Below are 18,108 nucleotides of genomic sequence, written 5' to 3' on the forward strand. Positions count from 1 at the left end.
GCTGATGATATAAGATTACTGCTAAAAGTTACTTAAGTATACATCAAAGCACACTGTTGCACAAAGCAAATGAAAAAAAAAAAAAAAACTTTGACAGCATTTAGTCAATATTTCCTGGTTAATGGCATAGAACATTATACTATTAATCACACACATAAAAAGCTTGTGAAGGTTCTGTTACGAGGCTTGTCCTCTAACATTATTTTCGAAGCTCTTATTAAGAAAGTATTTACTGTGCACTGGGTTGCATTTATTTTCCATATTCAGCCATTCAAAATGGAAGTCACAGAAAAACAGCAGTCCATTTGCAAGTTTTGTTTAAAATTAAAGACTTTTAAGAACCAAACGTCATTTCCAAAACCTCAGAACTTTTAAGAATCGTACAAACCCTGTTTGAAGGTTGTTTTGTACAAAAATAATGATAGCTCAGAAAAATCCAAACTTGATACTAAGATTCAAATACTGAAGATAAATCGATAATCCTCTAATAACATTGTATAATAAAATATTTATAGAAAATTATATACACGTATTTTGGCATTCCATTTCTTTCTTTCTTTCTTTTTTTTTTTTTTTTTTTTTTTTGTTGTTGTTGAAGTCTCCACTGCTGGTAGTATATTGAGTTATAATTATTTCTCAATGACATCTCAAAAATATGCCATCAACTTAAAATAAAAAATTTAAATGTCTTCATTTAAGAATGATTAACATAATGTCAAAAATGTGTATGTTGGTAATATACATTCTTACTTGTCTATTCAAACTATGACTATCAAATAAAGGTTTACTGCTTTTTTTCAAAGACGGTGCATCTTGAGAACTATTAAAATATACATAAAAATGTCTTGTTGTACATAAAGTTAAACTCTAAATTCTAAGAATTTTACTTTGTATGCTAACTAATATACTAAATTATAATCAAAGGTTATCTGATGCTATAAATTTAGCATATAAAAAGCTAAATAAATTTCAATAATACTTATGTATTGAGCGATCTAAGATAAAAACAGGAAGTAAGTGTTAAAACTATCATAAACTGAATAAATGTGCTTTGCTTCAAAAATATCGATTTATTCAAGGAAAACTTCAAAAAGTTACTCAAATTTCATGAGAAAGCGATTTATAGCTAGTAACAGAAACAAATTCTGAAATGAGTTGTGAAAAATCCACTAAACTTTTAGTCAGAATTGTGAAAACCTTAAAATATGCGTTTTTAAACAGTTTACAATAATAATATATTATGGTACACTAAAAAACATGCTACAACCCCAAAGCAGTTAAATTAAAAATATAATGCTTTTTATAAAATAATTTTTTTGTAAAAACAATGAATGATGCCGTAAGGAATGAAAGAGTTGAATCGAGAGAACATATTTTTTATAGTTGCTTATAATTTCCATGAATATTTTGTTTGAGAAGCAATGAAAATGATATCCCATACAGTGAATCAATGATTTTAGTTTATCAATCATTATTTTAAGACACAAGATTACACAAAATGTTTCTTTTAGTTGCCCTTTATGCTATGCTATTAATACACTTTTTTTAATCAGCTTTTATACTTTTTGAAACAGATTAGGGCTTTAACTTGGCTATTTTGGCAACATAACATAGCTTTCCTGAAACCTGTTTTTTTAACTGTATAGAAACATGAGAAAGCTAACAGTCCTCACGAGAGACTAGGAAGGCTTCACGAGAAAGTTCACAAGCTGACTTCGCTTATTTGGATCTAATACATTTCTGATGTGCATTCTTCGCAAAAGCATCCCTCACCTTAGGCCTTCACCATATTCAATTAACTTAACCTCAATCCATCCATAACAAATATAGAAATTCTGATTTTGTCACACCAGATAAGAAAGTGCACGTTCTTTTGGCCAAATGAAAATCTTTTAGTACATTATACATATTTTTTAATTTGTAAGACAGATTTTTCTCTACAATTCTTGCCTTTAACCCCAGAATTTTAAGTCTGCCTTGAGCAGTCTAGGCAGTTATGCTTATACCACACTCTAAATCATTTTTAATTAATTCAAATGGTTTCCTTCTATAATTCAAAAACATTTATATATTTCTTCTATTACAGCACGTTATTGCAGACCTTTTCCTACCAGTTTAATGCGAGTCAACTTAATCTGTTCCGATATTTAATTTATGCTTTAGAAATTTTTCCTTTAGCTTCTAATTTTCTCATAACTTTGTCAGAAATGTCACTTTTGTCATACAAACCAAACTAGTTTGCCTCTTTTTCCAGGAAAAAATAGTCAATTTTGCTTTGCTTGTCTTAAACAAATTACACAGCTTACTTAATAATTAAAAAAATATAGCGATCAATATGCTCAAAAACAGAAATTTCAATTAGATGTTTTACTACAGATTTTTTGTCGTAAAGAATAACTTTTTTCATTATGCTAGCATATTAGTGGATCTATTTTGTGGCATCACAATACTTAGTTGGCTCTCAGTCTCGAATTATGTAAGACAACTTCATTTTTACTTCTTTGTACGAAGAAGTATTGTAATCGCAAAACGTTTCAGGCAGCATATTTCAACGAAAATATCCATTTTGATCGCTATCGAATGCAATTTAACGATGTTTTTGCGTGATATCTGTACGCAAGAACAGAATAAAATACTCTTTTCTCTTCAAAAAAATTATAAAACTGCTTTAAAATTAATTCTGAAGAGAATTTTTCGTGGCGTCTGTATGAACGTATGTGCGTACTTGCGTACGTACGTATCTCGCATAACTCAAAAACGAGTATCCTCACAACGTTGAAATTTTTTATATAGGACTGCTATAACACGTAGATGTGAACCTCGTATTTTGGTTGCAATCGGCCGCACCAAACGTATATAAATATATTTATATATATATCCACTCTATTACCCGGCTCAGTGATCTCAGTTTCTTTACTCTTATATGTTTTTAAATTGTACATTTTTTGCTTTAAAAAGGATTGAATTATGTTGTTTTTATCTTCCGGTTAAGGATTTTATGCCTTTAGTAAATCTGTGTGCAATATTTTTAGAATTATCAGCAATTTTAAAGTTGTTTAATTGCCGCTAAGCTTGTTTTAATGGCGGCCGTTGATGTTTACATTTGAAACAGGAGACAGTGGATTTGTTGCCAATCTAGAGAAACTTAGCTTCGCAACAACAAAGATAACGCATTCATTTATTATTGCCAATTAAATCATGCTTAATTCTTTCTGGATTTTTTTCGAGGAAATACGTGTTTAATACTTACTTCGTAATTTTTAATATAGATATTTTGAGTTTTTATGTATTTTTGCCTTCTCGCGGAGTAAGAACTGAATTAATTAAATGAGAAATACTCAATCGTCTGTGAAAAACTGTTTCTTTTTTGTTTTATTTGCTTAATTTCTTTTATACATAGTTCTAGCTTTATTATAGTATTTGAATAGAACATGGGGCAACGATTAGATAATTCTTTAAATGATATACATTTTGTGCATTCTCAGTTATAATATGAATGAAATATAAGTTAAGTGAACCTAGCGCCAGAGTGTCGCTATGGTAAACAAAGTGAATTTTAAAGAATGCATTTATTCTATTGTGGTTTATGCGCTGTCGGCGAAGTAGGTTTAATTCAATCTAATAAGTTTAAATAAAATGCAAGAAAAAATGCGTATAATTTAATATTCCGTACAAGGAAGTCATGTGGTGTACACATCAGATTTTTTCTTTATATAACAAGATATCATGGCTTAACTATTATATTTTGCAAATTTTTTTTCTTACTTGCTGTGAATTGTTTAATAATTAACAGGGTTTGTATACATTTCTGCACATGGAAATTGTATAATATTTTGAATTATTATAATAAGTTGCCAAAATGAAACTTTATAATATTACAGCAAAAAATAAAAATGTTTTATTTTAATGTTATTTTTAAAATATAATTTCAATATATTACCCTTATTTTAATGAAATTTATCAGTGTTACGATGCTTTAAAAAAATCGTCACAAAATTCTCAGATCAGAATTAAAAATTTTCTACAGAAACTTATCTTAAAATCATTAAAATGTTGATAAGTTGCCAAATTTAGAACAGTTTAATAAAAGAATTCACATCTCCAAAAGTGAAAAATTGTTTAAGAGCTCTTGATTAGAAAAAATGAATTTTAAAATGCTTATGTTTCACTTCTTGCTTAGCTCGAGTATCCCATCATTTATATTAGAATTAGAAACAAATTATAATCCATGTATGTATGTCAAAAGATAACCATATATGTCACTGAATCGCCAAAAATACTCCTCCAAAATGGTATTAATTCACAGTCAAAATGGCAGTCGTAAAAACAGACAGAAAATTCATATGGTTAAAATAATTAAGAACTTTTAAGGACCAAAAATCGATTCCAAAAAATCTAAGGACTCTTAAGGACCATACGAACCCTGAATTAATGAAAAATGAATGCTGCTCTGAAATCCAGCTAGGGTTTGAGGTCTTTGTTAAGGGGGGGGGGAGTGTATGTGTATGATCCTTCAGAGGAAATCAATATTGCTGTACCTCCTGTGGTAGACATTGTCAACTTGCCAAGAGTGACACAAAACTTTTCAGTATTTTCTTAAAAATAATAAAGCTCAAACTTTCAAAACATGTCTTTTTCTAAATGTTTACATAATTTTCTAAATGTTTACATAATTTTGATACAGGAGTTTTTAAAAGCTTAGAAAACAATGGATTTAGTCTTTCCTCCCGATACAAATGAATAGATTATTAAAGGATAACAAAACCATATAATCACATTATATTTAATTAATTTCAAAGTATAAAATGATACATTAGCAATAATTTACAAAATTAAAATCATAGATGCTCCTTGTGTCTTAAGGCACAAGAAGTTAAAAAAGTTATCGTCAAAAATGACTTAATAAAAATCAGATATCAAAAACTCTTTTTAAGTTTGCAACTGATTATGAATTTCACAAGCAATATGAACCAGGCAGTTGAAAGGAGTAAAAGGGGATGAAGGATGTCGGATGCTCACGGGTGTTTTGTCATCTATCCAAATGATTGAACGGTCTGAATTAATGGTTTCCTTAGGACCCATATCATCAGAGTTCATAAAAGAAGATACATTTTCCTTAGAAGTAGAATTATCAGACCTCATGTATGACAAATTTTCTTTTGAGGAGTTAAATACCAAATTTTGGTTAGACATCATGTTACAGTTTGCAGGTGAATGAAGTGGGGCTGTATATTGGGGAAACGTTTCTGAAGAAGGCTGTTTTTGCCTTAGCATATTCATCTCGGGTAAATAAGATTCCTGATATGAAGTAATCTGGGATAATGCTGAAGATGAGAAACTATTACTTGAGTCCTCACTGCTAGTGTTCATTGCAGTGACAGTGTCACCAACCGGAGAATCTGATCCACTGTTAAAATCAATGGGATGAATGGTATTTTTAGAGGCTGCCAATCGCATACAATAACGCATATTCTTTTTTGTAGCTGCATGCCGTGAAGACTTCTGTTCTTCTTCACGAAACATTTTAGGTAACTGGCGGCGTCGAGCATTTATAAACCAATTGCAGACCTGGAGTTGGGTTAATTTAGTCTTTTCAGCTAACGCAGCCTTTTCCTTTTCAGAAGGGTATGCATTGTGCCGATGTTCATATAGCCAAGAGAATAAGATAGCTTTAGCTTCTTTTGATAAATTGCTGCGTCTTTTGCGTTGAACCTGGTCTTTGGACGTATGCATTTTCAAGGATGAGTCAGACATATTATCACCAAGTAATTACATCAGAAAATAATTTTTACTGAAAAAGAAAAAGAATGATTTTAGTTGTGAAAAAATAAGTTATGTGACATAATACACACACAAAAAAATAAATAAATAAATATGAATTCAGGCATATAATAATTTAAGAATTGGACTGAATTATTTCATTAAAATAAATCACATAGGGGATATCTGCCTAGCTCCATTAGAATTTGCCCTAAAATATTCTGGAAGAATAAAAGGTTCTTATATCTTTTTCCCCCCTGCCATTAATTTCTCAAGATGACTTCATTCTGCAAAAACGTGTTCACAAATGGCCATGTATTATCAATGTTTGAATGTCAGCCAATGCCAGTCTTGCATCAGGCCTTAATTTCTAAAATTAGAAGTGCCTGAGCCCTATGAAAGATTGTCAAGAAAGCACAAAAAGAAATAAAATGCCTAGTAAAATAACTAATAACTAAAAATTAAATAATTAATCATTGAAATAATTAATATAAAAATTTAACAAAATGTAAAGAGATAATTAAGATACAGTAACACTCCGAACAAATATCAATTTAGAAGCCAGACAACAAAAATCAGCATTATATTTTCAAATTTCAATTAAATTAAAAAAAATTTTGTTGTTAGAAGTCAAAGTTAAAATACAATGTTATTAAATAAATGATAAATAATTAAATATTAAAATAAAGCACTGGACTAATTCAGAAGTCATGGTATCATAATTAAAGTACTGGACCTTGACTTTGGTATTTGGGCTTTTGACAGGAATTCCAATTTCATGCAAAAAATAAGAAATAGCTTGACCATTCTCCGGTTTAATTTAAGCACTGAATCTAATGTACTACTTCAAAGGATGATAGAAATAAAGACGAATTTTTTCCAGAACAATAGAAAACGTTAAAATGGTTACAGCGCCACTAGTGAAAATGGAGGGAATGTTATAAACAGTAAGAGAATACGGAGAAATTTTAATAGTTGACCTGTATGTATAAAAACAAAATGAGAAAGTCCAATACTTTCTGACCACGATCCCCTCTTAGTATAATTCTAGCTATCAAGCAGAATATGACAAGGGAAAAAAATGTTGCCGAGTCCGAGGGTTAGTGTGTGTGTGAGGGGGGTGACAATTTTCATTCCCCGCCTTACCATAATTGGTTATCTTGTTCCCAAAAATCTGCAGGTACTCATTTCTGCAAGGTGACCCTAGCATTGGAACAAAAAAATTACCCACTGTCATAAATTCACCGCACTTTCTGTACTACTTTGACATGTGGATGGGAGCTTTCCTTTCCTTAAAAGTGTCACCCTCCAATTAGGGTTTGTTTTCCAAGGAAAGAGAAGCATGCAGAATCAATTAGAATAGATTTTTATTATTAAAATGCTGAAATTGTTCAGTTACATTAAATAAGTGCTGGAGCCTTCTTATTTAGGGTTCTGGCTATATCACTTATCCCCAAGATTAAGAAAGGCACCGAGGCCGGGCTCCAGTGCAATTTAAGCTGTGTTCCATAGTTTCACCAAGAGAGAAATATTCACTAGTTCCCAGTAAAAGAAAGTGCCCATACTCTTATAATATAGTTTTTATAAGAGAAAAGCAAATTTCATAAAGGTGCTTGTGAGGTAAGAAGTATTTCATAATGGTACTGAAGGTTTCAGTGTTGTGAAATGGTGCTGACATATACAGGGATCTTCACTCATATCTCACACTAATCAAGACAATAAATTACAGAGTTCAAGAAATTTTCAGATTTCAGTAATCTATACAGAACAGAAGCACATAAATGTGAAATGCAAAATTAGGTACCAATTTTTTAAAATTCGACAGATTTTGATAGCAACTGACATGAATCCTTTTTTTGCTAAAAAGTATTTTATACATATAGTATTTGTTTGGAAAATAAAATACTACACATAATAACTCATTTCCAATATCACATAGTCTAAGAAGTTGCAGTTACATATGATTTACTACAACAGATAAAAATTACCATAATTGGGCAATCTAAAAGAAATACAAGTTCAAGATTACATAATTTAAAAATTTTAGTTTTGTAAATTTTTTTTAAGTTAGAAAACATTGAAAATTTAAAATGTTCAGTTTACATTTGATCTAACCAGCATAATTTTAACTTTTTAATCTAAAATTTTAATAGCGAGATGAAATATGTACATTTTAAAAAAGTTAAAAATTTAACCAGCTATCTTCTGATATAGTTAAATATTTAATTCAATTTAAAACCATTTATGTATTACCATAATTGGTACTTTTCCGTTTCGCCGGCACAAATCTCGCCAAGCAGAATTTATTGGCGACAACATACAGTATACACATAAAAAATATTAAAAAAAATGTTAGTTCTAAGAATTTTTTTTTTTTTTGAAGGCATAAACATTTTAATATCGCTTAAAATTTTATAAAAAGCCAATAAATAAAGACTATAAATTTGTAAAAAGACATCAATTTAAGAATTTACTATGTTTTCATGGTTCAACATTCTGATTCGCCGGTTCATATCACGTTACCCCCAAGCGATCTTATCTCACGTAAACTACTCTACAAAAATCTAATGCTATCAGTAATTATCTACATTAATTTCAAGTTAAATCTTAATTTGGAACACAAGTTTAAATGCAAGAAATATTTCAATTCGTACGAATAGCTTACTCAGAAATTACGTAAAACTGCAGTACTTTACTTCGCTAATACATTCTCATTAGAATTGATGAATTTAACCCTTGACTTTACCTTTTCTATATTTTCAGCTTCGGGTAAGCGCTGTGATTGCATCCTAATTGACTTAATTACCGAAAATGGCCTTAGACATAAAACTGAACTGTCTGATAAAAATTCTATGTAATTATATGCGAGTATTGAAAGAAACAATCAATCTGATAAGAAAAGCTGCGCTTGTTTTCAAAATGAGGCGTAAAAGGTTACCAGCGAGAATATTCCATTTGGCATTGGTTGTACCATTATTGGCGACTTTATCGCTTGCGCCGACAAAATGGAAAAGTACCCCATAATTTGTTAAAATACTATACTAAAAGGCACAATTTTTTTAAATAAGTTTTCATAAAAGCTTGTAGTATGTCATCTATTGTTATGTAAATATTAAATTTTTACATAAGATGCTTACCTACAGCTAAAGTGGCAAAAGTAGCGAACACTGTTTCACTACCTGGGTTCAGATCTCAATGAACACATTGATTATTTGGGAGGTTTTATGGTTTTCAATATATGTAATAAATACAAGGCAGTTTTTCCTTTTTTTAATCCAACACAAAGGCATTCCTAGCCTTAGATTGAAATAACCCAATTCAATTTTAATTAAAACAGAAGAATAAGTAGAAAATGAAGAAAAGCAACAAAGAAACTTTTTTCATTTCAGAAAATAAAAATATCAGATCAGGTATTTAACTGCTCGAGTCCCAAGCAGCGCGATAACGCTGTTGAGATTTTATGTCGAGAAAAACCTAGTACATTTCGAACATTGTGAACAACTGATGGTGCACTTGATGTTGATGATAGCACTTAAATCAAGTGCCCATTGATGTAAAATAAACAAAGCGCTATTGGGCCGCTTTGTATTTCTCAACATAAATAAAACAAGCGCTGTTGCGCTGCTTAGGTCTTTTCGTACTCATTTAGAGAAAACGTGCTTGCGCTGTTTGGGATTTTTCGACTGTGTTTTTCAATACCCCCTAGAACTCAAATGATTAATCATCATGATAATTGCAACAATAACGCACAACATGTCTTAGGATACATACATTCATATTATATTTATATACTGCATTACATAATAAAAAGGGTTATTTACAATTATAGACATAAACTCAAAACTTTTTTTACACATTTTAATGCTTGATATGTTCATCTTTATTGATATGATAGACATTTATGCAATAACCCATTTCATCCCACACTTCTGAGAAGGTCATTATCAACATTTGATTATACAGTTCCAAAAACTTTGGAGATAAACAAGAACTGCAGGCATAAAGAAAGATTTTTGACAGACTCTTGCCCATACTTACATACACACAAGAAAAAAAAAAAAAAAAATCACGCATCTCAGCTGATGATTGGTGTACAAACAGTCAAGTAATCATGTAGTATGTCATCTATTGTTTTTAGTTAGTTTTTATTTCTTAGATGGTACCACTAAAAGGCTATTTTTAAATTCAAACATGAGATAAAATGTCAACAAAAGAAATTATTAAAAACAATAACCAATTTTACACAGCTGCAATCTAAAAATTAAGTTACTAACTAAAAACAGCAGATCCCTGCCCTTCTATCTCTTGGTTTTGTCTTCCCAAGCACTAACAGTAATAAATAAAACTATCAAGTATTTCTCTCTCAGTGAGGAATTCTTCTTTATTTATGGCATTAAAATCATAATTAATTGTTCTTCTTATTTTCCATTCAAAACTTTTGATGGAATGAGGAAGGCAAAGCAAGAAAGTGAAGCTATTTGAAGTCTCTCTGTAATTTTTTTAAAAATTCTGTTAAGTGTGAAAACTTTTCTCTCCTCACTTCAATGTCTTATTGGAATTCAGCATCTCAAACTATGGCTGGCTGCCTTATATGCTTTACCCTATGTTTACCTTTGGTGAAAACAAAATGATTAGTCAAAGTTGCAAGATCGCATGGCCTCCCTGATCGCTCGACTTCACACTGGCTGACTTCTGGTAGTGGGCTATTTGAAATCACTTGTGTACCATCCATCCCCTTCAACACTGGCTGAACGTAAAGATTCTATGTGTTGTAAGTCACCTTAGTTGTGTCACACATTGTTCTGCAAATCATGTTGAATTTTTTGGTTCACCCTGTACTTCATCAAGCAGAGTGTAAACAACGATAAGCACAAATCTTAAATGTGGTATGTAACCTGGGACCACACATAAGACTTGACGACCATATTCATCTTATATATGTAGTTACTAGTTACATCAATCCAAAAGACGTATGTGGAAGCTCGTGGTTATTACTCTCAGAAGATGAAAATACTAGACTTTTATTTCAGACCTAAAATAGAAATTTGGAAGGAGGGGGCCCACCCACTGCAAATTAACAGATCTGAAGTCACCAATGTATTACCTATACAATCAACTAAACATGTTCTACCTTTTATTCCTTTAATGCGGCTTATATACATATAATGAAGTTACTGTCCTCCATTCATGATACAAAAGCTGAAAACTTAACATATCAGATTTTCATAAAATAATTAATGAAAGTGCACTTTTTTGGCATTATTTAAGATATAAGCAATATAAAATGTTAGTAGAGGTGTGAATTGAAGGAAGAATCTGATAAAAAAGCTGAAGATATTCAAACCACTTCAGCAGAATTTCTTACATTACCGCAACATTTTAAAAATAACTATAGGATTTCTACACTAATGAAGAATCTAATAAAAAAGATATTCAAACACCTTCAGAATTTCTTACATTACTGCAACATTTAAAGATAATTGTAGGATTTCTACATTTTTTACTTAATACTAATACTTCAACTGAGAGGCATTTTCATTATTAATAAATATATCAGAGGAAACTGAATTAAAAGACAAGATGCGAAAAACAAACTAAAGATCCAAATGTTCCAAGTAAAAAATTTTACAGAATGCTATGAAACAGCTTAAAATATACACGATTTTAACAGAAAAAAAAAAAAAAAAATTAAGATCATATCCACACATGTGAAAGGAAAGAAGATGTTACCATATTTAAAAAAGGATTATAGACTTGGGAAGGATGTTCCATTATTTCATTCTGGCTAACTGCAAAAATGGAGTTTCCATCCTTTGATAAAAAAGGCAAAACATTCTTTTATATTTGCTACAATATACAGGATGATTATATTAAAGTTCTACTTTCAAGAGGCTGTAAAAAAGAACCACTAGTCAGAATGACTTGAATTTGACCTGAATGTACATAAAGCAATAAGGAATTTGGGGGAAAATAGTTCAAAATTTTATTAACAGATGGTATGCGCTTCTTAGAATATGCTAATTAGAAGATGTAACATGCATACCATATATTATGCTTATAACTACAGAAACACACCCATATAAAAACAAAGTACACATGCAGTTTTCGACATCACCATCTGAGGAGCTTCCATGACTCTGGGAATGAAGAACTGGGCTTTGCTTGTGAAGCCTTTTAAGAATGGTGACTGTGCTTCATCTGCCCTATTCAAAACATTAATAGATATAGACAGGGCTGTGGCCCAATGTCTGCCAAGGGGAGATGATTTACAAATATGGAAAGATTGGTTTACCTGAGATCTGGCAAAAGAAGAAAAACAATTGTTTTTAATCAAATGGAAGATGTGGCTGTAGCACTGGAAGAGACGTGAGCTATAGTGGGAATGTGCATTGTAAGGAGAACTGCCTAATCTTTACACATGTCATCAGCACAGCTCCTGAAATTTTACAAAACATCCTGGAAGCCACCAATTCAAAATTACGCATGTTCAACATTTACTTCCGGCTGACCTGCCAGTGTCAGAAATTTTTGCCTTACAATTTCTTGCTTGGGTGCAAGTGGACAATGCATAGTCACGGAATATTTTGTGGACAGATAAAGCCCATCTCCAAGGTTGTCAGCACTCAAAATTGTAGAACACTGAAAACAATTGCATTTTATATCCATTAATGTCTGGAACTTCTTTGCGGCAATTGAAGCACAATCACCATTCTCATTAAAAGGCTTCACAAGCAGAGCCCGATCCTTTATTGTCAGTCATGTGATGCAGATGCAGAATAAAGGGAACTGCATGTTTTTATTCAATTTAATATGTGATGCACATGTTGCATCTTTTAATTAGCATATTATGACAAGTTGAAGAATCATATACATCCCACAAAGCTCTGGATCTTCTACTATACAAGTATTTTGAATTCTGTATTATACTCTATAAATATCTTAACAGTTTCTTGTAGAATTCAATAAAGCTGCTACAAAGCATCATATTAAAACTTGATGAATGATATGTAAAAAATAAAAATATATCAGCAAATACAGTGCAGTTACGAGTAGTCATTATCATTTTCTTTCGGGAATTTGTAAAGGAACAATGATGTAAACTTAACGCAAATTTAAAAGTCCAACCAAAAACTGTTAGCTTCCAAGAAGCGAGACATCTAATAGTTTATGCAAGTTGGTTAGCCACACATATTCTAGAGAGCATTTTAATAATTTTTCTGCAATATTTTATGTACATTAGAAGACAAAAATTGCACCAGAGCTAGAAAGATCCGTAAACAGCCGGATGGTAAAACTCGCCATTCATACCAACAGCCTGGCACATTGGTCGGAGTCAATGCTCGTATTTAGGGACTAATTTTTCGCTCATACTTTCCTCTTATCTAGAATTTTTCATATATAGCAGTGCTTATATCTCGGGTTCCACTGTATAAGGAACTTATTTTAACTGCAAGTGATCCCAATTATATTGAATTTTGGAAATTTGCACCAAGAAGCAATTTCCTAAATTTACACAATTTGGCTGTCAAATATTGTTGTAGGTTTGGATCAACATATGTTTGTGAACAAATGTTTTCTATTATGAATTTAATAAAAGCAAAATATTGTTCAAGATTAACTAAACTAATTTTGCTAGCATCTTAAACAACTAATCCTAACAGAGGTGATTTGGTAAAAAAAACTATACCCACATTAATTAAGTTAGACTGTTAAATAGTTATTTAGAATTAAATGTTTAAAATTACTAACTTTTGTTTTATATATAACCTAACTGACTGAACTTTTTAATATGTTTATTGACAATAAAACCCTAATTTGTAATTTTATTTATTATATTATTTTTTACATGTCCACTACTCAGACATACATAAGAAAGTGTGCTATTTACATAAAAATCCCATACTCAGCCTACAAACATTTTTTCACCTTTTTATGCTTTCTAGTACATTGGAAAATTTCAAAGTGGCATGCATAACTTTTGTTTTTTAAAATAGTGGCACTCTTCCCAAAACGGGTGGTCACCCTTAGCTTATAGAAATCCTTCACCCCCAAAACATTAAACTATTGTGAAGGCAGAGCTTAAATTGCGCCAGAGGCCGGCTCCGGTACTGCTTAGTTTTGGGGATAAATTCCAATATTAGCCGGAGTGCATCGGAGCTCTAAATAGAAGGCTCCGACACTTCTTTTATGTAACTGAACAACAATTTGAATAAAAATCTGATCTCGAAAATTTTATTTTTAGCAATAAAATTATATTAAAAATTGCTTATTAAATGTTATCTCTTTACAATTTATTTAATGACTTTAAACTGAAATTATTTAATAATTAATATATATTGATTATTAATATGAAATAAATAATTATTAATTTGACTTTTTAAATTATGAATGATTTTAACAGCCATTTTATTTATTTATTTACTCTTTGTTCCTCTTTCCTGAAGGTCTTCCATAGGGCTCCGACACTTCTACTTTTAGAATTAAGCCCTGTGTGAAGAGGATACAATAGTGGTATTGTATCACTCGTATTAAAGCTGGGCTTCATGAGAATATGCAAATGACTTTGGTGAATAATTTCTTCATTCAGTTATTGAAGCAGGCTACCATATTCTATTGATTATAAATTTTATAACTGTCACCAAATAAATGTTTTACCCAAACTCATACACTTGTATCTCCCCCTATGCTCTTTTAATTGATCAAGATTCCAGTGACTAAAATTTTGCATTGTGGTAAAAAAAAGTTAAAAACAGAAACTATAATTAAAAATAATATTCTTTCATTGTATCAAAATTGCATGTTTTAGATAAAAGTGAAAAATAAATCTGTAACACACACACACACACACACACAAAAAAAAAAAAAAAAAAAAAAAAACTGGTAAAATTGGACACAAAATAATAATAATAATCAGTGAGTAATGATTGCATATTTAGGCAACTCAAACATTTTAAAGCTTAAAAGCAAGCAACTGCAAAATGGATGTTTGAAAAATACATAAAATATTTTGTTTTTTCTCTTCATTATAAAGTAACTGTATATATTTTTTTTGTAAATATGTCATAAATAAGTTAATTGCTTTTATGTGCCTTTTTTAAATTGTTTATTTATTATTATTTTTTAAAATCTAAATTTTTATGACTTCATTTATCATCCTTAATGTGGAAAATCTGCACAACCTCAAGTATCAAGCTATGCAGCTTATTGGTTTTTGATCACATTAAAAATTTTATAAGCCATTTTTAATTTTTAGTTCATGGTATTTCACACTATAATTTTTTTTTAAATCATTATTTACAGATAGAATGTACATTCCAAATTTGCATTTTTAATATTTAAACAAAAACAGGATTAGAATACAGGTTTAATTATTTAATAATGAAAATGTTTTTTCAGAAATACTGATACTTAAGTAAATATATGTTCAGTATATAGAGAGCACTCTGTAACCAAGATAAAAAGTTTATTGCTCCATCAATTTCCAAATATTAAAATTTTTATTATAAAATCCAACTTAAGATTTTTTTTTAATTACTTGGTAATTTTTTATTATAAAATCCAACTTATTTTTTAAAAATTACTTGGTAATTTTTTATTATAAAAGTTAGATTATTTTCTATTTTTAAAATTTTATTGCTTTCTTTTAGAAATTTATAAGAAAACACTCCATATAGCAATCTTACTGTATGCCATATTCAATAAATAAATATTCCTAAATCTCAAATTACCTCGAACAGTTTTGTTGCTGAATCACATTTTTTTTTTTTCTAAACTTAAACATGTTCTATTCGATGAAGAAAATTTGTGCAGCTATATATTAAAATTTTGGTTGTTTAAGTCAATTTAAATTACCAAATACTATCATATAATGTTTAATAATACTGAGTTGTTTTTTAACTTTTCGTACATTTTTTTTTTTTTTAATTTTGAGTTTAAATCTTTGATTTGAAGTCAACAATTTCTTTCAAAATTCTTTCAGTTTTTCACAATATACACTAAAAAATCGGCCTTTTTTGTATGATAGAATTTTGAACCTACTGATAACCACCAAGACTACTCAAGCTTGCTCATCTCTTTGCCTGGCTGTCTTTTAGATTTGTGAAAGAATACTCGCAAAGAATTGGCGACTTTTCGGGAGGATAGGGCGGATAATCAAAAAGTACAGAGAAATGTACAAAGGGCTAGTGGAATATTAAAGAGCAAATGCAAACTAAAAATATATTGAAATTTATTTCTTTAAATTGTGTATTTTTAAGATTAGACTGTTGTAAAGGTTTAGTGTAGAACTGGGTGCCACTTTGATTAGTGACAAATTTTGTTCAGTTTTGGCGATGAAACCCCATTTCTGGACACCACGAGAGTTTTTAGCTTCCTGATTTTTATAAGTAACAGAGTACGTGGACACAGAATGTGTGCAAGTTTTGCGTAGTGGCCATCTCGAAATTGGGCTTTTATGGCGCCGATCTTGGCATCAAAAAAAACAAGAGGTACCCAATTGTAAACTTTTACCAGGATAAAATATGAACATGTGTCTCTGAATTTTAATGATTAAACTGCATGCTACAGAATTTAATACGCTATGATAATACATTTTACAAATTTAATATGATCAATTCTTTTTCAGTTTCTTATATAATCCCCCCCCATAAACAAAAGTACATACTTTAAAAAAAAAAACTTATTTTTCGTAAAAACCATCCAGATCACGATTTTTTTAATGTGACAAGTAAGAAAAACTTAATGAAATGAAGATTTATTAACAACAAATCTGGTAGCATTAACAAAAAAATTCCTTTCGATACACTGAAGGTATTTTTGCGTGTATGTCATATACGCAGACGACTCCACCCCCGCACACCCTCTTAATAAATGATGGAAGAGCGAAATGTAAAAAACAGAAGTTACGAAACATCTAATAAGTTAAACTGAAGTATTGCTTGCCGAATATTTTCACATGAACGTTCGGGGGGGGGACGACAATCTTATAAAATAGCTAATCACTTTGAATAAATAAAGTGTGCTTTGTTTAAGAAACACGTGCAAAGGGGGTTGGTTGTTCAATATCATCAAAATATTGTAAAAATAACGTGAATAAAACTTAGAATATTAATAAACAAGTGAATATGACAACTAAATATAAAATGATAACGCCGTTACGAGAATACGAAGCAAATAAATTATACTTTGTATTCTGTGACCTTCCGATTCCCGCTCTTTTTTGCAAACACCTCAATAATTCATTCTACCACTATGATGTTTATTTCCATGGAAATCTCAAAAGCTATGCTTTTCTAAGCAATTACAATTTTGTCAGCATGGTGTTTGAGCTTTTTTTTTTTTCTCCCGTATATTAGATATAATTTACAACGCATTACAAATTATATGACAATATGAGAGATCTGGATGAAAACAATCACGAAAATTACATCATAAAGTACTTAACGTAGATTAATTACTAAAAACACGAAACAAATAAATGATGATTAGTTTACTCTGAAAATCTGATTGTTGAGCATAATTACAATCAATGATCATACCAAAAAATTTAAATGATATGGGTTTAAAAGACGAATCTGGGAAAGTTAACCTAAAATGTATGTGAATGAAACATTTTCTCCGGATTCTTAACAACTCAAATATAAACAAATAAGGTATTTGAACATTCAGTTATTATTTATCATAAATAAGACGGAAAGTAATTCAATTCATGGAAAAAAGAAAATTTTACATACCACAGATTAATGATTCTTGACCGAAGATGCACCACGTGCTAGCAAAATGTCATTTATCACAATAACTTTGATGTTTAAAACAATAATTTATATCAACGAAGATGAAAGTACACTTTTTAATGTAGTTTTACTGATACTGAAGTACCGCAATACGTAAAATAAAAAATGAGAAAGTTTCAGCTACGATGAAATTTCTTCTCCTGTCACCTTCTTTTGACACTGTCAAACAACGTGTTGTCAAACAACTGAATCAGCTACTGAGCGCCATCAAACATCGTAACTATTGCATACAGCGATCCTGGTGGCCAAAATTTCAGCGCATGCGTGGTTCGTTTCCTTCCGTTGACGTATTGCTCATTGCCCATTCATAAAACTTGCAGTATCGTGATCTTATTGTTTGCCTTCAGCAGTGGTTGGAGATCGTCAATTCATTCGTCGTTGAGATGCACCAAAACCATTGGTCATTTAACCGTCTAAGAACAAATACTTCAACGGTAGTGTCAAAGAATGTCTATGTACAATACATATTCTTTGGTAGCGTATTTCCATCCGCTTCTGAAATGAGATAAGTGTGAAGTTTCAAGAGAGCCAGTATTTAATAATTATACTTACGAAA

The 18,108-nt window shown here is 30.5% G+C and overlaps 1 protein-coding gene across 1 annotated transcript; it reads right to left on the reverse strand.

The window, feature by feature from the left end:
* Positions 1 to 4,769: 4,769 nt before the first annotated feature.
* Positions 4,770 to 17,770, reverse strand: LOC118200586 (uncharacterized). The gene is made up of 2 exons (XM_035372545.2): positions 17,493 to 17,770; positions 4,770 to 5,791 (listed from the first exon to the last, which is right to left on the reverse strand). Exon 2 carries the CDS (start codon positions 5,752 to 5,754, stop codon positions 4,930 to 4,932), a length of 825 nt encoding a protein of 274 aa, XP_035228436.2. The 5' UTR covers positions 5,755 to 5,791; positions 17,493 to 17,770; the 3' UTR covers positions 4,770 to 4,929.
* Positions 17,771 to 18,108: the final 338 nt, after the last annotated feature.

Source organism: Stegodyphus dumicola, chromosome 6 (assembly GCF_044657685.1).
Source record: "Stegodyphus dumicola isolate Sdum_Otavi_A_Nest chromosome 6, ASM4465768v1".
In the NCBI taxonomy this organism is placed as follows: Eukaryota; Metazoa; Arthropoda; class Arachnida; order Araneae; family Eresidae; genus Stegodyphus; species Stegodyphus dumicola.

Bases quoted from the DNA above. Each gene is read 5' to 3' on its own strand.
- LOC118200586 (XM_035372545.2), bottom strand. From the start codon at position 5,754: ATGTCTGACTCATCCTTGAAAATGCATACGTCCAAAGACCAGGTTCAA.